The sequence below is a fragment of the Drosophila kikkawai genome, chromosome X (assembly GCF_030179895.1).
Source record: "Drosophila kikkawai strain 14028-0561.14 chromosome X, DkikHiC1v2, whole genome shotgun sequence".
Taxonomy (NCBI): domain Eukaryota; kingdom Metazoa; phylum Arthropoda; class Insecta; order Diptera; family Drosophilidae; genus Drosophila; species Drosophila kikkawai.
Genome location: NC_091733.1, coordinates 15,823,753 through 15,851,555, shown reverse-complemented (window position 1 = coordinate 15,851,555; position 27,803 = coordinate 15,823,753). Strand labels below are relative to the sequence as shown.

General features: G+C 41.5%; 1 protein-coding gene across 1 annotated transcript; it reads right to left on the bottom strand.

Moving 5' to 3' along the window:
• Positions 1-24,301: 24,301 nt before the first annotated feature.
• On the bottom strand, positions 24,302-25,535 carry lky (leaky). Its single transcript, XM_017174639.2, has 2 exons — positions 25,403-25,535; positions 24,302-25,325 (listed from the first exon to the last, which is right to left on the bottom strand). Exons 1-2 carry the CDS (start codon positions 25,449-25,451, stop codon positions 24,442-24,444), a joined length of 933 nt encoding a protein of 310 aa, XP_017030128.1. The 5' UTR covers positions 25,452-25,535; the 3' UTR covers positions 24,302-24,441.
• Between the last annotated feature and the right edge of the window lie 2,268 nt (positions 25,536-27,803).

Below are 27,803 nucleotides of genomic sequence, written 5' to 3'. Positions count from 1 at the left end.
ATTAGCCAGCGACAGAAATGTCAGCGGGCGAAAGGGAAAAAAATGAAGAAGGATTTCCATTTTCACACTCAAGTGTCAGGCATGGGCGGGTAGCCGAGATGAGCTACCAGATAACGCGGCTCCGAAAAGGTCCTGGCAAACAGGATCAAGAGGGGGAAGGGGTAAAGCAACAGAAAAGGGAAAGGAAAACAGGCTGGCGACAGGAATAAAATGCGTGAAAAAGGTTAAGGATTCAGAGGCCGTAGCAGTGTGTCGCTGCTGTCTTGGGCTTTCTAGACTTCAGACTCATGCTTATCCTCATCTTCCTTTTATTCCTTGCCAGGGGAATAAACTTATTTATTTTTTAAGAATATTTTTACACGGAAAAAAGGGTAATATACTTCTTCTAGGAAGCTCAAAATGTATATATTTTAAGGCTTTATTTCTTTTTTATTTAAAAGCAAAATGTAGTATTTTCTAAGTAAATATTTAAAGTATTAATTGATTAATTTAGAACTTATTTATTTCTGTGACATTTTCTCCCTGTGCCGAGGCTAAAATATTATTTTATATGTGACCAGTCTGCCAAGAGCCAAAGTAAACTGGAGACCGTATGGCCTCAAAAGGGGGAACACACCCAGAATCCTTCCTAGAAATGCCTCCAGTGGCACTCGATCCATTAGATAAGCTCTTACAGCTGGCAGCTTTGGTTTGGAAGAGGGGAGTTGTGGTTGTAGAGGGGATTTCCACGCTAAATCAAGCAAATGAAGTGTTAATTGGGGGCAGGGGCTGGGGCCAGGCATCGTTACTTTGCTCCACTTGTCCCACTGGGTAATCCTTTTCCTAAATAATTAATATTACTTCTGTCCTGGTGGGGCTTCCATTTGCTGCTCAATTCGCTTAGTTTATCAGCTTGATTGCTAGAAATTTCCGATTAAATGTGCAAAAATATCACAATTTTGTGGCCACTTCAGCAGTTGGAGTCCCAATTTGAACGTTATACCCTGGCAATTATTGAATTTGAATTGTTTCCGAAACTATTCGATAATTTGGTCTCAATTGTCGTGATTTGTGGCCACAAAAACAGGTGAGCTAATTGGGTTGTCAATGAGCACATTTTCCAACTGAAATTTATAAATTTTGGAAAGAATATTGTGAAATTAAAGTAGTTAAGCTCCACAAAACTTGGCTAATGAAGAAGAAGCCCAAGTGTTATGCTAATTAGTGACTTGATCTTGATCGATTCTGGGTTCGGCACTTCTTTTATTCCCTGATAACTCTCCAGTCGAAGTGCCAATTAATCAATGCGAACCAGCTTGGAGGATTTGGCACACAAACTATTTTCACCGACCAGTCAGAGTCAGCCACTTGTGTGAACTTTCGTCCTCGGTTTTAACCCCTAAACCTGATTAACCCTACCGGGTAGCTATCCCCCTATCGTTCCGTTCCGTTCCGTTCTGTGCAGAAGCTCGAGTTGAACGTTGATGAATCGTCTGCACTTTATGGAAGGCAAAAACATGTTGACGGCTCACTTGTATCCCATATCCTGGCACAATCCCTTGAGCACCTACCCACTCACACCCCCTACTGCACACACACACACACTTATATATATATATTCGCCCACTCACCCTGAAAATCCACGACTAACAAGCCATATTAAAAACGCTCCGACTGCAAGTGCAGAAATCTAGATCCAGATGCATGCAAACATATATCAAATCGGAATGGCAAAGATTTTACCCGACAACGACTTAGGTGCACAGAGAGAAAATAATGGTAAGTTTTTTGTTTCCTTGGAATTATATATTCTTTTGAGATGACTTGTTTTGGTGTGGCCAGCTGCCTTTGAAAAGCAGAAAGTACAGTCACCAAGATAAGACGGATCTTTGACTAAAGAATTGATTTAAAATTATATAAAAAAAAATATATTCTTATCAATAGAAATAGCTTTCAATAACTTTCCTTGGTCACATTAAAATATACAGTGTGGCCAGCCCACTTTGACAAGCTTAACCCTCTAAGCCCCAAGCGATGAAATATTAAAAAAAACGGAGTTGAATTATATTTTTTGGGGTAAATGGTAGCTTTTAATTTCAAAAATGACCTCAAAAAGTGTGTACTAAATGTAGTTTACCTATAAATCAAACAAAGGTAGACTGCTGCAACGCACTATTTCTATAAAATTGCAAATATGCAACTTGATTTGGATTATATAATATCTTACCTTCTCGAACAATAATTTTTATTTGACTGATTTTGAAGATATTTCACTTCTATTGATAGACAAAAAAACACTATATGAAGCACACAAAAATTTTTGCGCGCGAATGCATGATGCATGTAAACAACACGAAAAAAGTCCTGTTATAAAGCTTAAGAGAGCTTTGAAACCTTCTACTCATAAGTTCACATGTTTATTGTGAATTGACTAGTATAATATAAATAATAAAAAGGCTCCTCGTTTTTTAGATAATACAAATTATATAATAAGTGCCTCGAGGCACTTTTGGGTATTAGAGGGTTAAGTACAGGCTCTTTGGCTTGTTTATCGAATTAAAAGCAGATATATATATGGTTTTTTGATATAAAATAAAAATCAATAGCTACCGATTTCGTTTTTCTTGGTCACACTTAAATATAAAGTGTGCCCATACCCATTTACAAAACTCAAGTACAGTCAAGCACAGAGTACTTGGTGTTCTTCCTGTGTAAATGAAAGGGATTGTTACTCGGGGCTTGTGGATATCCTGCTAAGGGGACATCTTATTACGTTGTTTTATTGCCAACTTGGCAGCAAGAACGGGCGAAACACTCAACTGCAATAAGATTAATGACTTTTATAAAATTTATTATTGCCGCTGCTGACTCACCTTCTTGTGATCTGCTGCTCCCGAGACTGACCTCCTTCTCCTCCTCCTCCTCCGCCTGTCTCCTGCACAACTATTTGCTCTTGATGGGAGCAGGAGAACCCTTTAAAGCGTCTCATTTATTATGCAATTGCCGCTGCAGTTCTCGAGTGTTGTTGAGTAATCCCCATGTCCTTCCGAAACTCCGGCTCAAATCAGGACCCGTCGTCTCCTGTTGGCAATAATTTATTAGGGCTAAATTGTCATCGGGGGCATTTTAAAAATCTTTTTTTCGGCGGCGACATTTCGTGTTAGTTGAAAATATTTCGGCGTGCTCGTCATGTGATTAATTATGTGTCCAGGGGGAGCTGCATCCAAGCCCCCACAGCCCGGGAAAAAGCTCACTCACAACTAATGTGAGAAACGTGTCAGCTTGGAGCCTTCAGATTCGCTTGACCATTCAGGAGGAAGGACTGGGACTGAGACTGGGACTGGGACTGAGACTGAGAGAGTGGCTTGCCTGATTTTAAATCAGGTCATCATCGAGTGGCCGGATGCTTAGGAGTTCCGGGAAAATTCCTTTCCCTGATTGCCCGAAATTTGCATGACAAACGCGAATGGTTGTTCCTCCCGGTTTCGTTGGAATTTTTCACAAATTTTCAATTCAATTGAAACGATTTGTAGAGTACTCCTGTCTCTCTATCTGAAAATATGTATTATAAATTAACATTACAAATAAGTACTGAGAATAACCAATAACCTGGCAATATATACAGCTTTTTGTTGTCTTATTTTCCCTGGCTTTCCACTTACCATTCAGCAAGGATGCAGTGGGGAAATATGGTCCATAATTTGTGTCAAGGTTCCATCCGTTTCGCGGTTTAAAGTCTTCTTTTTTTCAGGGTTTTTCTTTTGCATCCTGGGGGCTGCCAAACCCAAACCCAATCCCAACTTGAACCTGGGGCCTCGGCTCCAGCTTGTGCGACGAGTATCAATTATCGTTCATGGCGAGAAATGCATCAAATTGAAATGTTCATTCATGCATTTGCCGGACTGGTGCGGCCCCCTCAGGCAGCTGCTGTCGTTGCTGCTACTGCCATCCATCGATCTGGGCCTAGGTCCTCCTCCATAGCTCCTCCTCCATAGCTCCTCCTCCACAGCTCCTCCTCCTCCAGCTTTTTTTTTTTTGTTTGTTATGTTTTGTAGGCTGCGGCAAAGGGTTCAACGATTTTCAGTTAAAAAGCATTCGAGTGGATGAACAATATTTATTGGTTTCCATGTGGGTCGTCTCTGTCAGTGGGAGTTGCTATCTGGGCGTGTGTGTATATGAGTGTGTGTGTGTGTGTTTGTATGGGTGGGTGTTCCCTGTTTGTGTTCTGCATGTGTGTGTGGCCATGTCCAAGCTTCCGGTGGGCGGTGGAGTCGCCGGAGGTGAACTGAACCGAACCGAACCGGTCAGTGCAGCGATGGCCATTGCCCCAGGGATCGGAACCCCATGAAATTCCACGAAAGGTGGGAGTTATTTCTGGTCGAAAAAAAAAGAGAGAAAAACCTTTAATGGAAAACACAAAAGGTTTGTGGGAATTATGGAATTAGAAGCCTTTGAAGGCGGAGATGAAGCTTGGAGTTACAATATAGATAAGTTGAAAATGGAAATGTGTAATAGCTTGAATGATTTTGTGGGTAGTAAGTAAGTAAGAAATTATCTTTTTTAGAATTATGAATTATTTTTGTAAGAAATTTTAAATATTAAACCCCTCCTGTGACTTCTTCTCCCACTTACCCAAAGTTCCAAACGGAAAAGTGCCACTGGTAGCTCTTTCGTTGCGGTTTCGACTTGTTCTCTGATGATTGCTGTGATTAAAGGATCCCGCCCACCGCGGATTAGTGGGGTCGCGAAATAAGCACCCAAAACACACACACACACACCCATTCACATACACACACACACTCCTGGTGTATTGGCGGCAATGCAATGTCGGATTTGCGGCCGCGTTTTCCCTCCGCTTTTCACTGTATTTTCTTTTTTTTTTCTCTCGCTTTTTGTGGCAATTTTCATGTACGGCCTATGTGCGATTTTACGGCTTCCGGTGAGTGGGGGTGGAGGTGGACGTTGTGCTGGTGACATCGGACAATATAAAAACCCAACCCAAACCAAACCCAAAACCCCTTTTGCCTGGCGCTATAAAGTTCAATCGAGTCAGTCAACAATTGGCACAGAGAAAACACACAGAGATCCAGATACAAAGATACGGATACATGTGTGTTGTAGTCCTCGTCGTCTGCCTGTTGTCAAAGTCAATTGGGTGCTTTTTGGGTGGGGGTGGGTGGCCTGTGTGCGGAAAGGTTAAAGTTTTCGCCGCTCTCTCTCGATTCTTTTTCACTTTTCGGGTAGGCTCAGTGCTTAAATACATTTGATTGTAATTCGCTTTTAAATTCGATTCGTTGCGATTTCGTTGCGATTTGTTATTGGATGTAATGGTGCGACATCTGAGCCCACTCTCTCTGTGTGTGCTTGTGTGTGTGTGTGTGCGAGTGTGTGTGTTTTGGGCCATTTTGGTTATTGTCGGGTTTTCTGGGCTTTGCGCTTTGGGTCGACTTACATATGTGATTAATGCGGGTCGCCAATGCAATGGGATCCTCATGCTGTGTGCGTGTGCTTGGTTCTTGGTCCTTGGTCCTTGGCCCCTTCGTTTTTGTTCTTCCCAGCCGTAGGTTTACTTGGCCAAATCGGACTTTTGGCCCTCTGCTTATTTATTGAGGCTCTCCATTGATTCGGTCAGCCGTTGGTAGTTTCAGTCGGACTTAATTTATTTATTATTTCGTTAATTGTGGCCTTGACCAAATGCCAGATAGCTTTGATTGCTAAGCTGAATGCTTTGTCCCAGGCAAATACTGTAATCAGGTAGGGTCTTTCGATGACGATGGGGTTTTGTAAGGAGAAACAAATAAGAAATTAATACAGAGAGAGGAGAGGCATTAAAAACGGTGGATTTAGTAAACATTGAATGATTTACGAGTTGTTCCTTATCGGGACTCTCAAAGATCAAGGCGCTGCGGCATATATTCCATAGGTCCGCCATTTTGTAAACTATTGTTTATAGCAAATTTTCTTTACCATCTTCGATCCCCATTTTAACTATCTTCAAAGTTTCACAATGTTAACTTGACTCTTTCCTATCAAAAAAAATTCATGAAAAATGCCCTAATTCTAACCTAATTCACTCCCAAGGCATTCCTTGGTGTACATTTCGTATATGGCCAACATCCCTAAACCTGTTATCAATTAGCCATGGCCAACAAGGCATAGAATGTCACAAGTCTGTTTTGCTGATTGACAAATCTGAGAAGCCCTGACGAGTGGGATTACAGGACAGGTGTGTTTTCCATAAACTCGACAAATTTGTTGTGCTTACAACATCGATTTGTTAACTCTTTGATCTAGCAGTTTTTGGCCCGTTTTTACACTACCCCCACCCCCTGGAGAAAAGTTTCGATTTGTTTAATTCGTTGTTGTTGTTGGTAGCTGTGTGCTATTTGGCAACAAAGTTTTACCGCATGTCGCACGCACTGCCGCCCTCTGGATGCTACTACTACTACCCCTGGCGCACAAATCATTTTCAAATGCGAAACTTTGGCAAGTTTGCTGCAATAAAGTTGTTTGGTGCCACGCCCATCGTTCCACATGGAGTCCTGTAAGCCTCTGGCACACCCCTTTGCTCCAGTCCCAACTGAAGCCAAAAAAAAAAAAAGAAAAAAAACAACGAAAAGTATAGCACACACCTGGGTCGATGGCTTGTAACTCTTTGGTTTTATGTAGCTGGTAATTTGTGTGTTTTAAAACTGTAAAACGTAAATTTAATGGAACGTTTAGGTGTTGTAAGGCTGCCTGGAAATTGTTGTTATTTCTGCTTTTCTGGCCCTCCTGTGAAAGTGTGGTTGGTAACACGGCATGTTGTTTGTTTGCCGGCTCGCCAGGCTAACCAACTTGCTCCTTGCATCCCTTGGAGCAGAGCTGCAAAGTTTCGATTGTTCGGATTCGGATGCCACTGAGCCGTGTACATTTCATATTTGAATTTCACAGATACTCGGGCATTTATTTGGAGGCGTCGGATGTGTCATTATCTAATTGGTTTCCGGAGTTCTCAGAGATATGGCTTGCTGGGATTTAAAATTCAATGGTTTGGGCTAGGGAGGATAATTAATCGGTTATAATAGCAAATGTTGAACCATTTAATTAACTTAATTAGCTTGATGCTGTGCGACCAAGTGAATCAAGGAAATACTGAGTCAGTGAGTCCTGTGGGTTTTGCAATATCCCTCAACATTTTAATAGATTTTTGAAACTTTTTATTCAACTATTTAAAGTAGAGTAGTCAGGTTCTACTTCAAGGAATTCTCCAGCCTGATACGTGTCCTGCCTTGATTTTATTTCACCAGGATTTCAAGCCTTGCTTTCCTAATTTACTCAACAACTTGAGAGAGTTTCCCTTATCATCTATCCTTACATAGGATCCTCTTTCCACCCACCTGCCTCCCCACCACTCATTTCCCTTATCGCCTGGTCAACACTTTGCACTATTTTGCATTATCTACTCGTACACTTTTCATGTAAAAAGTTTAACCAGCCATGAATTTCCCCGTCACATTCTTCTATAATTTTCTTAACGCAAAGTTTTTGCGAACAATTACGTACGTGTGGTGTGGCCAGGGGGGATGAGGGGATTTACCTGGAGTGCCGTTCGTGCCACTCAGACCTGACGTAGACAGGTGGCTCTCTGGGCAGACAACGTGGATGGGGAGACAACTAACCATATAACTGGAGAAGGAACATGTCGCTGTTGAAGCGGCCAAGGTGAGCTACAGATGACAGACAGCTAGTTGGGCGAGGGACTTGCACTGACAAAAAATAGTTCGACTTAAAAATAAGTAAAATATGCAAAATATGGCAAGCCAAAGTTTGTATAACCTAGCACTTTGCTATTGTTTCATTAAGAAACATGTTTAATATTCTTTAATTAAGCGTAAATATTAAAAGATAACCCTTTTTTTTTGCAGTGCTGGAACAAGCCTCCACATCGTCATAGTCAGCGTTGCCGGCGATGCCGTGGCTTGTCGCAAATAGTTAGAAAACTTTGCACTATATAAGCTTAACTTTTCAAGGGGGAGCCGGCAGAGCTGGCAGAGATCAGGCAGCAGGCGGTAATAATATGACAATAATGACACTGTTGACGGCGTCTGTACAACAAGCCAGCCTTCAGCCAGAATCCAGGATCCGTGCCCTGCCCTGCCCCTAGTTCCGCAAATGCTGGCATACTTTTCAGCGCATTTTGCATAATTTCAGGCGAGCAGCGGGGGTCAGGAGGCCAGCTAAATGCAGTCAGCAGCTCCGTTTAAGCCAACTCGGACTTTAAGGTCCTTTTGGCTTTTGTTTCTGTGCTCCTTGTAGTCGTCCTGTGGCAGGACTGTAGCTGTAGCTGCTCCTGGGCACGGCCTCACTCAAAAAGGAAATGAGAAAAATTTTCTTCATTTCCGTTAAATGTCACTACACTTTGACTCTGGCCAGTTGCCTGCTCCTCTCCCTGAGATGCCTGTTGAATAGCCGCCAGGACCTTTAAAGGTTTAAAGAGCCTCCAATCACAGCCACAAATCTGACCCACAGAAGAAATGTATGTACGCTTGCTACTTTTTAAGATGAAATTGAATTTATACCTTTTTTCTTGTTTAATTCTGCTTGAAGACACAACTGTTAAGAGGTCCATTTCTCTTAAATATTTCTAATATTTTTAATTTAATATTTAAAATTCCTACTTTATGTTGTAACCCCGCTGGCCTGTTGCTCCTGCTCCCCCCACAGTGGGTGCTGACATCACCAACACAAACCTGGGAATCCCCGGTTTCGGGTAAGAGTCGAGTCGTAAAGCGACATTAACTTAACAGCCTTAAAAGCTTTGCTTCGCTGTGCTATCGCTAACTCAATTTTTCACTGCCAGCAGCAGCAGCAGCAGCAGCTGCCAAGTGCCAACAAAAAACTGCCTGCCGCCTTGACAAGACCGAAAATCCAAATCCAAAACACAAATCCAAGTCCACCTCCTAACCCTGTCTCTCGATTCCTATTCCGATTCCTATTTCAAGTGCGGAAACCTACATTATCTGATTTTTATTTCACTTTGTTGGCGACATTTCGTAATGCGTTGCAAATCGAAAACGAGCCAAGGCCTTGTGCGTTGTGTAAACAACAATTTTTTGTTAATTAGCCAAAGAAAAGGCAAATATGAGGGGGAAGAGACTGAGAGAGAGCCCTGTCCCAGCTGTAATTGCCGGGATCTTCTCCGCATGTTTTTGGGGGAATTTGGCAAAGTGAAAGCACTCCCTGCCTGCTGGGTGTAATTAAAGTGAGGAAAATGCTTCGCAGATTACATCGCGATGGGTTCCCAGGACCCGACTTACTGGCTGCTCCATGGACGAAAAAAAGAAGAGGAAACCACACACTCAGCAAAGTGTGTAACCGGATGTTATCTGAATTTTCTACACCAACTTTTAGCAGACATTAGTAGAGCCAGCGAGGGAAGCTTATAATGCCATAGGGTAAGGCATATTTAAAATATATTTTTAAATATATTCTAAAAATCTTTTAAAAATCTTTTCCTTTGAAAACAAGGTTTAAATTTCCTTGGAATTTATATATCTAGACTCCAACTTGTATACACCTTTGGCTGTTGTCTCTACTTGGACATAAAGGCAGCTAAAAGGTCATTTAAAAATCCAGGTAAACTCCGGAAAGCCACTCTGACTGCTGCAGATCTCCGGGAATCACTGCCATGTTTATAGATCGTAAACATATTAAATAATGATGATGGCGCTTTTTCTGTGTGTGTAGCTCTCTCGACTTCGTCAGTAGCTGCATGCACGTGACCCTGGCTGGTTGGTACAGTCACGCCGCCGCACGCTAATGCAGCACGCCACATAGCCAAGGACTCAGGTGTGCTCTCGCCCAGGTGCTCTCAGGTGTTTTGGGTGGGAAACGTGAGCTTGTGACGGAAGTCAAATCGTTATGCTTATTTCTTGTTTGTCTTTCATTTGTTTGTGTATTCCGCTCGCAGCCAAAAGGACTTACCTGTATCCTGTATATACCTGTATATACAACTAAAGTTTTTTCCTTTTTCCCCAAAACTTTCCCACGTCTACTTAAGCGATTTCAGATTTTGTCATCGGCTCTTGAGGTTTTACCATTGAGTAGTAAGTAACTTCACAGACTTAGGGAATTAATTAGGACTTCTTAAGGATATATTCAGGTTTATAAGGAGACTTGAGCTGGCGGAAAGTATGTATATATATCTTTTATTTAAATTATATCAATACAGCAGGATCTTTCACTCTATAACTCTCAAATAATAACCCCTTTTTTATATATTTCAAAAGGTCCTTGCGGCCTCTCCTTGCTTTTCCCTCAAAAATAAACCCCAAAATGTTTCGTTTTGTGTAATAATTACATACATATGTTACACTTGCCGGAGACGAAAACTCTCATATATATTTTTGAATGTTGGGCAATTCGTGTTTGTCTTCTGTTTGTTGATACAATGTTTTCCGTAGGGGAAGAGAGTCGACTAATTAAACATTTTAGCCAAGATGAAAATGAACATTTTTTGAGGCGGGGGGAGAGGCGCTCTCTCGCAAGTCAAATATTATTTTTATGGGTGGAGGAGGCGCACTTCTCAAGTTTCCTTTTTTGGGGTTCCCATTTCTGGTTCTGTTTTTGATTCAGTTCGGTGGCAGGATGTGTCCTTGTTGTTATTGTCCCTGCCATCTGCAGTCTGTTTGCCCAATGTCGAGCCCCCCACTAACATTTACAGCTTTGAAGGATTCCGTTTTTGTGTTCCTATATAAATAAGAAAACTTGAAGCAGTTTTCCATCTTGGTTTTAGAGTTTTCAGTTTCCTGAAAGAGTCTTCCATGAAGTTGTCTCTCTGTTCGTGGACTGGCGACAGGCGAACGCAAACAATTTAATGCCTGACAACGAACCAAATTAAAGCTGTCAAAGGAAATTAAATGCCCCAGTGACAAATACAAATGCCACAGCTGACAATCCAGTGGCAGCACATACGCGGGCCCCAGCTGCAAGGAGGCAGGAGGAGGAGGATGTATGGGACAGGAGGCAGGAGGCAGGAGGCTTGAAGCACGCGGCTGTTGAGCACTTCACTTACCTGTCACGTGTAGGCCAAATAAAATTGAAATTTGCAGGCCAAGCCCCAGCCCAGCTGCGGGGAAAAGTATAAAATGTAGAGCCAAAAGAGTGATGCATTCTCGACAAGGGGATAACCAAGGCGTTGCGAGTGGTGCAGCCTCGACTAGGCGATACCTAAGGTCTAGGAAACATATATAAATAAATTAAAAGGAGTTTTTCCTAGCCAAAATCTATACTATCTATAAGTCAGCCAAAAAAAGCATTAAAATTAATTCGAAAATATGTCTCCAGTTAGTTCTTAAATTGTTAATAATATTGAATTTACCTTAAATATTTATCCTATTGTTACAAAATGTTATGGTTCCCAAATCCAGCATACCCCCTCACCCCTCCAACCATCTAGGGTACCATAACACGAGGGACCCGTGCCGGGGTCAGGGGTAAATGGGTATATTGACATTGCATGACTTGACGCGACTTAAGCACGCCGCAAGTAGCGCATTTTCTCATTTTGCTTTGCAAAAATCATAAATTTTAAACTAAATAAGATATTCAAATAATTTAAACGACATTGGACAGATAATTCTTCTAAAATTTATACATGTACTGCACAAGTTGCCACGCCCACAAATTTGCATTTTTAAGGGGTATCAAAGTGAAAAAATCAATTTTTGTGATGTAAAAAATGAAACAAAGTTAAACTTTGAATGCTCATATCATCTACAAAAAAAAATCTTAAAATTAATTTGATTACAGATTCGAAACCCTTGGAAAATTCTCTATCGAAGTTAATTGGCTTACAACGATTTTTGCAACGCTGATTGTTCGAGAGGCACTACTGTGCGCCGGCAGGCTCATTGAAAAATGTGTCTAAGTGAAACGTCTGTTGATCTTAGGGCACCCTTCACCCCGCCTCAGCAGGACTTACTCGTGCGCCAACTGATTAAAGTTAATATGCACTCATATTGGATTATGAGTGCTGTCAAATGGGCTCGTGTGTTGCTGTGTATCTGTGTATCTTTAGATACAAAGTAAGGCACTCAAGTTGAAAGCTAAAGGCATAGACCGAGTTGAGGTTAATGTCGAAGCGCGTTCACTGGATACGCGCTACTTTTGGCGCCCAAATAGGCCTTCTTCGAGTTTGAGTTCGAGCCAACAATCCAGCCAAGGCCACGCCCCTTCACACCCAAACACCACCATCCCTTACCTATGCCATTCATCATTGTGCGGCGTACATCAAACGGGAGAAAGGAGATGGGAGAGCGGATGGCATGCGACAGAAATACGCATAAATAAGTATGGACATAAATTATACACACGCTCGTTTATATACATATATATATATACATATATGTTTCTATATACAGATTATATATGTGCCTTGTCTGTGATGTGCGTTTATGTATTATGCCCTTTTAAGTCTTTCAAGGCAACACATTTTTGTGTCACATTTTAAAAGCCGCCACAGAGATTCATAGAAGAAATTAACGTGTGTTGTAAGGATTAAAATGCAATTTGCACGCACACCAAACATTTCTTTAATCAAAAATACATTTTGATTTGTATTTTTCGTTGTAAACTGGGGCCTAGTTAAATATTTATTAAGTCACAAAACGTTGTGTTTGGTTTGGTTGAAATATTCACAAGCAAAGTGAGAGATTGAAGGGAATTACCCTAGATTTTTCTTATTTTTTGTAATTTAATTTTTTTTATGTTTAATTTAACTATTAATTATGGCTTAAAGTTTAATGAGTGACTTTGTCTAGGGCTTTAAAGGCCTGACACTCTCGTTTGAAATATGACTTGGCCTTGGCTTCAAGCGGCAAAGTCTGGCTGGCTGGGCTTGGCAAATATGTTGGCTTCCTGCCTCGAAGGATCAATATTTGATATTGGCCTGGCAGAGAACTCTGGGAGGAGGTTGGTAGAGCAGGGATCCATCCGCAACATGGCAAAAAAGTAATTATTGATGTGGCCAAAGATGCTGCTGCTGCTGGCTGGCAAAAGTTTCTGCCATTCGTTTTTGACTTCTAATTGCGGCACAAAAGATGGCAATAAGCCGGCTCTGGACTCCCGGAATGCAGCTGGCGTTTGTTTGGCCAACACTCAGAAAGTGCAGAGTTCCAAAATGAAAATCCCCCAGCGATTGTGCTTGGCTTTTATTTGCATATATTGCGCATACGACGGGTGGGCAAAGGCTAAGGCTAGAGGAGCACCCTGGGACGAGCCCAGTGATTAGTCAGCGCTCGTTTAGGCCAAGTACTCCAAGGTTGCCAGCCAGTCCTAGTGGCAAGGCCATTTAGTTGGCCTTGGGCTGTGGGGGCCATGTTAGCCTTGACCTCGCTGGCGTTTGGGAGTTGCGGTCGAAATGTGAGTGGAAGTTGAAGTTATGGTTAAGGTTGCTGCTGGCCTTTGCCCTTATGGCCTGGGACAGTGGTTAAGGAATTACTGAAACTGAGAAGATTTTTGTTTAATTAATATAAAAGAATTTATAATTATTAATGAATATTTATATAAACTTTGTAAATACAAATAAACTGTTGCTGCTTAACTGAATTCGCTCTCCCCTTGGTTGATTTTTTCGGCTCGCAGGACTCGTTCTCCACTGTGCAGGCTTGCTGGCTGACTCACCTGGCATACACTCTCCACAACACCAACACACACACAGGAAGGCCAAGCTTATTATGGTTGCTTGTACACCTTAATGAGACGGCATAAATCAGCGACAGGAGCACGCACACACACCTCCTCTCCCTTGGCGGCCTGCATAACTGTGAAATGTTAACAAAATACTATTTGATCGCGTGCTCCACGGACTCGGGTTCAGGAGTCGGAGTCGGGGCGGAGGTAATCTCCATATTGAATTGCCTTTAATATTTTAGCGCGAGTGCAGCGCACACGGGGCGTATACGTGATGCGGATGATATTCGGAGAAATGCAAAACTATTTGCATAGTTCAGTGGCATTTTGTTTATGGCCAAACTCTAGGCTAGGATCGGGACTCGGGACTCGGGACTCGGGGCTCCTCTGCTCCCCACGGACTCGATTCCGTTTCGTTGTTAAATTTATGGCATTCATTTTGTGATCAATCGCTTGTCAAACAAAACGGCAAATGGTAAATGGCAAATGGCAGCGACTGAAATGGGAATTTGCGGTCGAAAAATTGAAGAGCCTGGCTGCACAATATTATTGGGAGAGAAAGCGTTTAAATTGCAAAATATGTGTGTGGCCGTAAACATTTCTATACATTTATTTATCTTTCATGTGAGAGCTTTTCCCTATTTTTTTTTTTGCTTTCTGTATGACTGTAAAAACTGCGGCTAATTGCAAACATTTTTTTTTCTCCCCAGGTCACAGAGATTTCCATAAAGCGTTTGTGTGTGTGTAATTTATGTTTGTTTATATGCATATGAGCACGGACACCCACACAGCACCTTTTAATAAACTCGACAGAGCCAGAAATGTTAGATAAGCATAAAGCACACACACAGCACCAACATGAAACGGAATTATGTTTAATTTGAAGAAGGGTTTTGCTTTTTTGCCAGCAAGCATTCCTCCTCGACTAATTCAATATGCCAAGACATTCTGTCTGGCAAACTACAAATGCAAATTGCGAATTTAATATGCCAGACTAAAATAATAATAATAATCAGGCGGTAATCCTGGACCTGGATCGGGTTCTGTGCATACTATTTGCGCAATTAAATGGAATTCCAGCAGCCATCTCTCTTCTTCTCTGCAGGCAGCAGCTGCCGAATGTAATTCATTAAATTAATGAAATTGCACTGCACACAAGAGAGGAGAAGAGATAGAACCAGAGCCAGAACCAGAGCCAAGTCAAGCCAAGATGCTGAGCAACTGCTGAGCTCCAACTGCATTGTTTGCCTTGAGCTTTGAGTGCTTAGTGTCAAGGCAAAGGACCGCCATTCAGGCGTCCATTCAGCCATCCAGATAGCCAGCCAGATATACAGATATCAAAGTGTCCAACTATCCACTCTCTGCACTCTTGGCACATGAAGAAAAAAGTGAAATAGTGGTCGAGTTTTTCTATTAGCGCAGAAACTTTTCACAGCAACACACAAATATATATATATTTACTGGGAAAACCTTTGAAAATGAAATGTTATTTAGTTATTTTCACATTTTATTTAGTTCAAGCTAAATCAAGCCACAACTGAAGTAGTAGTGGAGATGCAACCGCAAATAATATCCTGGCCAGGCCTTTGCCTAAATCAACTGGGCATATGATTTAATTACACAGAGTCACTTGAGGCAACACATTTCGTTATTCTTTGTGGTTAGTTTTAGTCGGAAGTTGTGCTTGGATTGATAATTTTATGAATTTTTTAGTTGCAAATATTTAATGTATATATCTATTATAATATTTAAATAATTATGACAAAAAATCAAATCAAAACAACCAGAATTGACAGGGAAAATATGAAGGCAGCGAGTAATAACAATAGGGATGAGTACCAACGAGTACAGGAAAACGAAGAGTTAGTGAAACGAGTATTTAATGGGAAATATAGAAGGTATTTGTATTTTATACATTTTTAACTTGGAAATATTTAAGTTATTTCAACAAGATTAAGAACAAACAGACGAGTAAGGGCGGCGAGTAATGAGGGTTGGGTTGAGAGCCAGCGAGAACAGGAATGCGACGAGTTACCATAACGAGTCTATAATGGCAACGAATATATTTGTGTTTTACTTGATAATTAATACAAACTAAATAAATAAATTTAATAAAAATACTTTATATTATTTATTTAAATTAGTAGATTATATACAGACATTCTTCGACTTTGTATTATTTGAAGAAATAATAATATATAATAATAATAAAAGAATAAATTCATTTAAATTTTCAAAAATGTATAGACTCTTTCTTTGACTATAAAGCAATATCTAAGCAATCGTTTTTAATAATTTAATTAACAATAATACTTCCTTGTATTCATTTAAATTATTAAATATTTTATAGAATTTTTTCCTGTGCAATCTCCATCGCTTGTGCATCCTTGTAAACCAACATTGGCTTTCAATTGGATTTTGATGTATTTGCTTTGACACTTGCCCTATATCTTGTGAGCCCGCTAACCATCCACGCAACTAGTTGCGCCTCCCCAAGACCAACCCAATTCCCAAGCCCAAATATTGTATTACAGGTGTTTAACAGCGAACAATAAAAATGCTGCCGAGCATAAACACTGGATCGGCGGAGGCAGCAGCATCTGCGAATGGCAGGCCATAAAAATGCTGCCCAAGGCAAAGGTGCAGGTGGAGGTGGAGATGGTGGAAACCAGGAGCCAGGAGCGAAACACGGAAGCTCATGGCAGGGAAACATATTTAAATAAATTCCAATTCGCACACACACACGTGGAACGGGTCTAACACCCGTAAGCAGAGCCAATAAATAATGTTTGCCGGCAAGAAAAAAAGAAGGGAAAAAGAAAGTATGGGGAAAGGGAACAAACAAAAAAAAATAACTGAGCGAAAGAAGCAGGAAAACTTGCAGATACAATTCCATTCAAGACCGCCTCCTGTACCTGTGTGTACCTGTGTATACCTACCTGTCTATCTGCATTTGTATACATTTTTATTGCCAACAATTTCGTTTTGATAGTTGCAGGAGCAATGGCGGCAGTGGCAGTGGCAGTGGCGGGAAAATGGCAGCGCCAGCGATCCCGCACAAAACTCAAACAAAATGGCGTTGAAAAAACAAATGGCGTCATTTACAGAAGGATGTGGAAGGACTCAGTCGCTAGATGTGTGTGTGTGTGTGGGAGTGTGAGTGTGTGAAGCGTGAAAACTGCAACAGCAACAGCGCGTGTTTGCTCATAATTCGGTTATGTGTGAGTGCACCCCACGCCCACCCCCTCCACCGAGCGCACAACTGCTTGCCGAGCATATTGAGTTCTGGTGAATAACGAATGCAATTTATTTGATTGACTGTTTGATTGAATGAAACGGCAGCAGCAACGAGTCCGACCAGAACAAACGGAATGCGGCAACTGCAGTTTTGTAGTGAGAACAGGGCATCCTGCGGCCCAAGGATCTGCACACTGGGAGAAGAGGGGTAAGAGTGAGGTTCATTAATCTCAATTCGTAGAGATTATAGATTTATTTAGATACTATTATTGATGTTTTTTTGTCAAGCTAAAGAATTGATCGAAAAAAATATAATAAACTAAACTATAATTATTTTAGATAATTAGAAACATTGAAGAATTAATGAAATAATTTTAAAAAATACAACATTTGCTGATTATTATATTCCTAAATATTTGATTAGAAAAATATAATACATTAGATAAGAATTATTTTAAATAATTGGGTTAATTAAGAAAATAAATTAAAAAATAGGAAATTAGCTGCTTTAAATATCAGAAAAATATTATAAATTCCGCTGGAATTATTTAAAAAAATTAGAGAAATTAAAAAAGGAAGAGAACCAACGAGAGAATTGAGTTCAAGCGGGTAGCTTTTCATAAACATCTATTTTCCCAAGTAAACCCAATGTTTTTTCCACATTTTCTTTTAACTATTTAAAAATCGTAGTTAATATATAGTTAATAAACAAATTAAAAAATAATAATCCAACCAAAAATCGCATTAGCTAAGTATAAGTTTCTTCCTTTAGTCTACAACTTCTGTTTACAAAAAAAAGTAAATAATTAAAATTAAAATCAAATCGGTTCTTTTTTTAAATTTTAATACTTACCTGAAATATTTCCAAATAGCAAACCAACATCCCTCTACCCATTCTCCCTGTGTTGCTCGCTGCTCGTGCGAGTAACTGACATCAATTCAATTGAAGCCTTTTGTTTTTATTAGGGTTTGCACGAAGGGATTACAACAAATTGAAACATGAAAGTAAAGTGCGCTCCACTAATTTATGAAAAGTTGTTAAACATCCAGGGGAAGTGGGAGCTCCGAAGTCGATACAAACTCTTGGAGCAAGTATAGCCAAAGGCGGCTTCGATGGAAACTTCAAGGACCCATCACAAATCAATTTCCATAAGCAGGAGGAGTCCTACCTCTCCCTTCCACCCCGAAAAAAACTTTTCGCTAATCGCTCATTTGATTACCGAAGTAGATCGCCCCAAGTTCGTAATTGAGGTATTTTCCCTAGCAGTTATTTATCTTCATTATCGCTTAATACTGGCCAGAACTTGGGCACAAAGAAAAATAAAAAGGAAGGAAAAAAAAACGGTGGCCAGTAATTAGAGTTGCCCTTGGATCCCGGGATTCTGGGATTCCGTTCAGTGTATTTGGCCAAGTTGTAAGTGCTGCCCAAGTCCACTTCTAGTTCTTTTTCTCACAAGTTTGCGCTGTTTTTTATGGCGTCCCCGGGTGGACACAAATCACGGCCAGCAGACAACCAACGGCCATCAACGTCACGGGCGACAATCAGGGAACACACGCCAGGAAGGAGGCGGACCAGGAGCAGGAGGAGTCTGGAAGAGAGCGTGCCTAGTAAGTAGTAATCAAAGCATGTCGACAAAGGAAAGTCCAGACAAAGTTGAAAAGTTATTAAAGTTAAACCAAACGCGATTGGAATACCAACTAGTAAGAAGGCGGCAAGAGCAGGGATCAGGGAGCAGCCATGAAATTTTTAACTTTGACGTTTTAGGTTTTATAATTTCCTAAAATCTAAAACTAGTAACCCCTAGATACTAGCTTAAATCATAGAAATCAGAAATCTACAACTCTTTTGCTAGATTAAACCAACTCCAAGTGGAGTCTCCCTAACAACCTTGTTTTCTTCCTTTAACTTGACCCTTAAGCCAGTGTCATAGGGTCTTAAGTCAGCGGACTAAAAGGAACTATGGATGACCTTAAAGGGGAAGGGAGTTGGAGTGGGTATAGCAGTGGGTTGTGCCTAATGAACTGTGTGTGCCTGGCTGAACTTTAAAGTGCCCTCCAATGGGTCAACTCGTATGTATCGGCCAGAGACCCATCTAGACAATAATTGCCTGGACATTAAGCCGAGAACGAACCTTTCTAGGTCTCAATTTCGTTTTATTGCAATACGTATACGCCATATTAATTTCGGATCATGAAATCAACAATAAAGAGGGAGAACTTGACGCTGGTCAAGGAAAACAAGACAAAAACAAGGCCTACAACTTTGTATTGTATGCAAATCCGTTGTATAAGATTTTAATTAACAAAGGCCGCAAATATATATTTTCTCAGTCAGATCTTTTTGGGAAAAATAATCCTCATAACCAGTTATCAAGAGTCCAGTTTTTGGGGGTTTATTTTCTGAGAAATTCCGAGTGTATTAATGCGACCCTGCCTCCAGAATTACTTCCACTCAATAGCAATGTCCCGAATTTCCCCAAAGAGAGCAAACAATTTTATCTTATTTGCCTCTGCACATATGCCCGGGGACTTATCCAGCTGTCTCAGGACCCGGCATGTGTGTGGGTGTCCCCAGCCTGTGGCAACTCCTAAACAACAATTTTATTCCCATTTTTGGCCATCTCCCTGGCTCCGCCTTCGGTTTTAGCTTTTGATTGGGCTAAAATTTTAATGGCACTGCAACGGACACAGGCTACAGGCACTGAGAGAAAAGTAATTCTTGGTTTAATTGCATTCTAAGGAGTTTCTATGGTATACATATATAGCAGGTTTTCAGATAAAGCTAGACACCGATTTTTCTACGTGTGAGCTTGGTCCACTGCCTGGACAAATGTGGCAAAAATTGTGGCAGGCCAAAACGAATAATTTTTGTTTTTGTTTGCCCTGGCTCGGTGCTTTTTCCTGATTCTCCAGCTACAGTTTGTGTTTGTTTCTGTTTTTTCCTCCCCTTTTTTTTTGTGGTTGTTGCTGTCAAACTCTGTTGCAATTCGAGCAGCCAACAAAGTTGGCCATCTCTGGCAACCGGCGCCACCTAAGGCAATGACGTTACCCACTTCAACAAGACCCTCTGAGGTCAACAAATGTAATATTGTCTAGGGCTTAGCTGCTGCTGCTGCTGCTGCTGCTGTTGCTCACAATTTTTGTTGACGTTGCGCTAAACAGCGGAAAAAAAGTTACTTTTCGACTTTGGCGCCTCAGAGTGGAAAGTTTTCCCTCATCTTCCGCCGCGTTGCACTCGCAGTTGGAGCCCGCAAAAGTATGCCACAGATATAAGCGAGTGGAAATGCCAGAGTATGTGTGTGTACGAGTGAGTGTATGAGTGTATAAGTGGGTGTGCAAGTGTTCGAGTGTTCGAGTGTGTAAGTGAAACTGGTGTGCCACTGCAGTGCACTGCCACTGATGTCTGCTGGCATTGAATTGACGCTCACGATTATTTACGCAAAGTGGATTAGAAAATTTTTATGGTTTCGATAAGCCGCAAATTAATTTCCCTTTTGAGAAAGAGAAGGAGAAAGAGAGAGAGAGAGACACTGAACTGAAAGGGCTGAAAGTAAGGCCTGGCCTTGGGCGTGGCTGCCATTCACAGTTAAAGCCAGTGACAGCCGCAGCCTGCAAAGAGCGAAGCCCGCTAAGGGAGAACCCCAAAGACAGGGTTCTGGGACCTTTTTAACCAGCTCTTTGGGAAAGAGTTTTTTTTTTTGTAATAATATTAAATGATTAAGTTTAAAGTTCTCCGGGGTTTCTTTTAAAATTTCTTATATTTTTTATTAAATTTATGTCCTATATTTCATGCCTATTTCCTGGTGTAAATTCTTCACCAAAAAATTGAAACAAATTAATCTCGCATAAATTATTTAAATAAATCCTTCTTTAAAGGGCTCGCTGTCTCTCTCTCTCTCTTTACCTTTGGTGTGGTTTTATGATTGTATTAATATTAACCTGTGTGGCAACAAGTGGTTGAGTTGGTTGAGTCCTTTACTCCTTCCTCAGCATATGCCCCACTTTCCTTGCCGGAAGAATCAAACGGAGTTGGCTTTCGACTTCGGTTGGCTGACGTCAGCGGCTCAACGCACTGAGAACGAGTGAAAAATTGCTGAAAAAGTAGCAATTTCCTTGATTGACGCTCATCAGAGTTGCCGGCGTCCTGGGAGAGAAGCCTTCACATTGGGCTGCTTCACCAACTTCAGCAAACATTTCCGGCGCCATTTCGTTCTCAAGCTACTTACACACACACACACAGACCAACACCTACGCCCCATTTAGATATATATATATACATATATATAGAAGGACTTTTAGAAAAATACTTCTGTAAGAAGGTTCTTCACTTTCTGTTCGTCCTTTTGAGTGACTTGGCTGCCTTTGTTTTACTTCAGCTTCGTTTTGCCGCTGCTACATTTTTGTCTTAAATGATTGCCATAAAAAATAAGTGCACATTATTGTTACAGCAGTGGGAGCGAGAGGGCTAGATGGAGAGAAAGAGAAGGAGCTGGAGCTGAAGAGAGAGAGAGAGAGAGAGAGAAGACTGAGATGGAGACGCAGGCACTTTACAGTTATCCATACGCGTAGTGTAACAAATGATTTTCACAGCATTTTTGCTTTATGAGCTCTTTTAGAGCACCGCGACCTGCCCCTCCAGTCGGAGAACTCTTAAGTGATTTACATGCTTACTTTTGCTGCGGAAGTGCAGCAAGGATACAGCAGCTGCTTCCGGCTCGGCAGAGACCCTATGGTAGTGGGACATCAATTAGGACAATGCTAGAAATAGCCTTTAATAAAAAAATAGGGCAGCAAGTAACGATGTACTCAGTCTTTAAAATAAAGGTTTTATTAAATGGAATTCAGAGGAAACTTTTAATTAATTAATTAAAAACAAAAATCCCTAGTTTTAGAGGAATAGCGATTATCCTTGACTGATATATATCATAAATACAAGGCAAAGATATCAGTCTTAGCCCGAAGAAGGACCTCTGAACATGCACTTGAACCGAACGCAACCTCTGACAACCCAAAAAGAATAAATATAAATATATATTTTTGGCAGGGAGGACCTGCCCTCCCCCATCTGGCTTGCCACTTCCCTTATTTATCGCAATTTAATATTCATCCATCCCTCCGTTGATCCCTGGCTATTTTTAAACGTGGTCCCTGTTACACTCCTGTTGGGGAAGCGGAAACAAATGGCATTTGTCACTCAGTGACACGTGGCCCGGCACTTGGCAATGATTCCCCCTCCCACCCCCCCACAACTGTGGGTTGCAGCAGTGTGGCGGAAAAAACAAGGGCATAAATAGAAGCGGGTAAATTGATTGGACCACCACCAAGCGGCCTTAAAGCGGGCTCCAGAGCCCAGAATCCCGAATCTCCGGGTGCACAATCGCACAAAGGCGACGGGTCCTCGGGGGTGATGAGCCTTTGGCTTTTGTCAAGTGCACCTACCAGTTTTTTTGGTCATTCAGCAGTCAATCAGCCAGTCAGTCAGTCAATCGCCTGGCAACGGCTTTTTACCCAGCGACTGTGCCTGTTTTCAGGTGAAATGTTATTCGCTGGGCTCTCCCTCCTCATAACTGACAGTCTGCCTGTGAGAGACAACACTGCGTATACGCAATGTGACATGGCTAGTAGAGGGAGTGCGTATACGTAATGTTAATCATATGCAGAGGTGGCTATACTATACTACATAAATAATCATTTTAAAGACAAGAAAATGCACAACTTTTAAAGAGCCAAAAATACAAGCAGGAGGAAAGGGAAAAGCAAAGAAACTCACAAATAAATATGCTGAAATAAATCAATATACATAAACAAATCGAATTAAAATCATAAATGAAAATCAAATTTGCAATCACTTTATTTTTTCCTCCATTTCCTTTTCCCTTTGCCAATGTGCCCGAGGCTGCCGCAGGTTCGGTTTTGTGTGCGTGTGTGTGTGTAAGTTATAAATTAATTAAAAACAATAAAGTAAACAAAGAGAAAACAAAATTTTTCGAGTTGTTTTGAGTTTATACTTGGCTGTTTTGAAGTTTACATAATGGCCGACGGACGAGTGCAATCGGTATATGATAATAAAGCTGAGACTTTCGGGGTTTTTTTTTTATAAATATAGAATATATAACAAGAAAAAAAGCTAACTTCGACACGCCGAAGTGTGTATACCCTTGCAGATGGCAATTGGATCACTAAACGTAGTATGCAGTTTGGTTAAACTTAGAAAATCTAATTCAGAACCGCTTTCCGAATTGAATTTTATGCAATAACCAACTTAGAACAGCTTTCCGAATTGAATTTCATGCATTTTTGACTGAGCTAAGTATTTTATTGAAATGTTCTTCATTTCAACAAAATAAATGACTACCAGGGTATGTAGACTTTTGTTAATTTACCTATTGTTCCTATAACAGTTATATATGATGCATACAGATTTATATATGATATATATAGATTTCTAAATAGTTTTACTATTCGACTTTGGAAGGTTCTGCCCCGCTGTAGTCCAACTTCCTGAGTGCGTCTCCTGTTTCCGGCATTTGTGGTGCCCCCTCTCTCCCAAGCCTTTTACCCCCTTTGTCGGTGTATATATATATATATGTCTGCTGCTGTAGCTGAAGCTGAAGCCTGGGTCCTTGTCCTAGCCAAGCCGCGTGCGATCACGAAGCGCATAAATGGCATTTGACACGTGACAAAAATTTTGAATTTTAATATTTGCACCACTGTGTTTCGTGTTTTGTGTTCGTTTCTGCGCCTGTGTGTGTGTATTTGGGTGTGTGCCTCTTGGCTAAACTGAATTTCATTTGGTTTTTCCGCCCCGCATTTGTTTCTTCGATGCCTGTTCTATGACTGGACCCAGGGACCCGTCGATGCTTCGGGGGCTTCGGGCTCCCCTTTTGGAATTTGTTTGCTTCGCATGTGCGGACACTTTGTTCGAATGATGCGACATAATAACTGCCAGGAACCAGTTTTAGGCAAAGCCTTTCCCCAACTTTTGACTGCCCATTAAATATTATGGCAATGCAAACGAATCAACAACAGCCACAATCTATAGCCATACTCACAGCTACACACCCACAATCCCACAATTCACAACCCTCACCCAAAAACGGTGACAAACAATCCACAGCAAACAACAGCAGCCAGCCAGGATCCAGGACATCGAGAGCTGCGGCGGGGAGTAGCAGCAATCATTGGCTGGACATTTTGCATTTTTGGCAATTTTTGGCGACGTGACGGCAAATAAAAGTTAAATGAAAATGAAACTATGCAAATACTGGCGAATTTTCTGTATATAGTATAGGTCTGGGTGTGTGTGTGTGTGTGCGTAGAGACCAACTGCTGGTCATTTGCCAATCAGTCCTGGCCCCCGATTGAAATATTTATCCATCAGTTCGATTCTATTTTATATTATAAACATTAATTAGGGATATATCCACAAAATCTTGCATTTATTAACAATTTCAATATAAAAATTTTTAAAGATTTAAACATCAATAATTAGAGTGAAAGCTTTCAACATGGCTGATGACGGCCAACAATTGCCGGGCGTCACTAATAAATTTAGGAATATTTCTGATTTTTGGAAGAACGATTATTAATACGCTCGCCAACGCCCAGGATATCGGCCACGGTGGAGGTACGCGGAGCATTCACAAATATTGTTGAAGCCGGAACAACCTGAAGCTTTCCATTCTGATTCTGCTTTAGCATCTGGCCTCGTGCATTTCCATGCTTGTATATGTCCTTGTTTTGGGTATTGAGTATTGGTTGGTTGGTGCCGTTTCTGCCTTGGAACACATCACGGACTCGCCCAGGAAACGGTGTTACCTGATCGTCGAAGAAGCCCTCGTAGAGTACGAAATTGTTGACCTGCGGTATGGTGCGCACCAAGCCATAGTGCTTGCCCAGGAATGCTCTCATATTTGGCGAGGGCCTGTCCACCGAGCACTGGAATGCCTTCCAGCCCTGATCGGCCAGCATGCGATCGAAGAGCCGCTTGCCCTGGCCACGGCGCTGGCGAGTCTCGTGGACATAAAAGTCCAAGATGGCTGGGGTGCGATCACAGCGCTGGATGACGCCCTTTTCATTATAAAGGAAGAGGTTTTTGGTGCCCACCTTGAGCAACCCGGTGACGGCCAAGCAACCAGAATCCTTGTCGGCTATTAGGTAAACCATTTGATCGCCGGACAGCTTTCCGGCCACGGTCACCGGCTGGCGCAGGCCCTGGGCAAAGGCCGAGAATTGTCCCATCGAGTTGAGGATCTGGCTTAGCTTGCAGCCAGATCCTGCGGGACGCAGATGATGGGGCTGAATGCGAATGATCGCATCCTGTGGGAAGAACGGCTTGAGGTCAAAGGCAAACTCCACCATGGTTTTCACTTCTGAGTTCCCCGGTTTTCGAGGCGAGCGATGGCCTATTGGCTTATTGTATATTGAGCGATGAGCTATGGGAAGCCAGTTTTTAATTTAGATTTTTTTTGTTTTGTTTTATTTCTGTACGAACGACTCTGACTCTACTTACACTGCTCAGACAGCTGATACAGTGTACCCTGAGGCCAGAAACTTGACATTGAACTTAACAGGGCCTGCTACGTATAGACTTTTAGCCAGGGAAGAAGAATAAAATAAAATTCAAGCAGAAAAGGGGGATCCATCAACCATAATCGGATGACTGTCAAATTATATTGACCCTAACGGAACAGTATGACTACAATGACTACACTCCCTTGATTATATTCATAATTTTAAGAGATTCCAGCCACTCGAAGGAAGCCCTTCTGTTCACTCCTTTTTGTCTGAAAAGTCGTTGGGCGTGAAGTTGAAACGATGCCAGGCCAGGCTGGGAGTGTAATCCACTGGAGAAGCCATGCTTGATTGCACTAAACCCATTGCCTGGGGACCAGGCCCATCCACAGCCACATTCACATTCACACTCACACTCACATCCCCAGACCCACTTACATCCACATATTAATATTCAGCCTTGTATTTAAACTATTTCTGGTCATGTGCATATTTTTCGATTTTGACTTTGCACCGTTGAGTTTCCGGTTGCCAGAATTCCATTCCGGGTCAGAGAGATGCCCAAAGTTAACTGCTAGGGGATTGGGATTGGGTTAGGGTTATGGTTAGGGTCTTGGCAACAAGCAAAGCAGTTTAAACCGGATTGTGCCTTTAATGTGAAAGAGTTTTAGGTATTTTCCAGCTCTCTGTCTCGTTTGGTAATGCCCAGAAAATCACACACACGCACACACATCGACTCCGGGCATATGCCTTTAACACCCCCCCCATTGCCCGGCCTGGGAATGGATATCTGTGTAGTTGTACTTTAGCTTTTGCAATCCAAACGTTAATGGTCTGTCAATTATCGCCACCCAGTGAGTGTAACGATAAGATATCGCTCCCAGGCGCAAAACATTTCATACGCACTGCGAGCCAGGATGTACACACACATATGTATATATCTATATAAATGTATATATATATATATGTTGTGTATGCTTGGGCGAGTATCCGTGTTCCCTCAACACTTTAGTACATCATTTAGTTCGAATTAGTTATGGACATAGAGCACACAACACACAACTCCCGACGAATCGAATGGAACAACTTTTGTGAGAGAAGCTCAATGGAATTCCGGGCAAAGGAGAAGGGGAGGCGTGGCCTCATAGTCGGGGTCAGGCTCTGGTTGCCCTTTTTACATTTGTATTTATGGTTGGGCCAAGACACAGCTCCAAGAAGGCGAAAACAAAATTGGTGTTTATACACTGCTAGAATTTTGGGATAATTATTTATATTTTTGGAGAGATAAGAAGTGGGAAATGGGTTAAACTTGGCAGGTCTAGTATTAAGTTAAGGAACTTTAAGGGTTTTATTTATTATTTATTTCTTTCTGCTGGCCTTTTTCTCTCAGTGCCAGGCCACTTCATATTAAGACGCGGACAGCAGACAGACGGACGTACTCACTACAGTTCGTTCCCATTCTCATTTTCATACCCGGACTGTGTCTTGGTCTCCATTGCCGTCTCTGGAGCTGCCTCCTCCTTCGAGCCGTCTGACTGAGTGCCCATTAGACGATGACGAGTGGCGGGGGTGCAGCGTGGGAGGTGGCCTGGGTGGCTGCCACATCCTGTGGGCCGCGCGTTTATCTATTTAGACGCTTTTAGTTACGGTTTTGGTTTCCCAAGAGGTGGCGACGGCCGTGAGCGCTGTTCGAATTGATTTCACTATCCGCCCGCCCTCCCTTTTGTCTTGCAAAAGTATTTTTATTTCTTTGCCTGCTTATTGGAATTTTATTATCAGCTCATATAAATGCAATAAAATGTTGATATATGTAGGCTTGTATGTGGGCTGCGTACTTACCGAAACCCCAGACGACAGTTTTCAGTTTTCAGTTTACCATTTCCTTTTTTCCTTTTCCCAAAATTGAAAAGTTCTTCCTTGTTTTTTGCCTTGAAATATTTTCAGTTTCGCTTTATTTATTTGAAGTATTCTTATTCTTCCTGTTTGGTATCGTACTTTATTGTTTGTTATTCGCTATTATTACATTCATTAGCTATGGTAATTATTCTTGAAATAGTTTGCTTTTCTCAGAGCTTAGCCTACGGTTTCATTTAGTTTATAATTCTCATAATTTCTCTAGAAAAAAAAATAAACAAACTTGCTCTCTCATTGCTTTAAAATAGTTTTTCTTTTCAGTTTTCCTTTCGCGATTTCGCTAATGTTAGATACATATGAATATATGCTTAATTGGTACAGAGATCTGGCTATGTGTATATGTCCTTGCCGGTGATTATGCGGCGGGGGTCTTAAGAGTACGCTATATCATTCACAAATTAACGATAACGATAACAGATAACAATTCAACGCCTCGGAAACTCAGGCTGCACTTTCGATAAATCAACATTGAAGGTTTTTGTGGT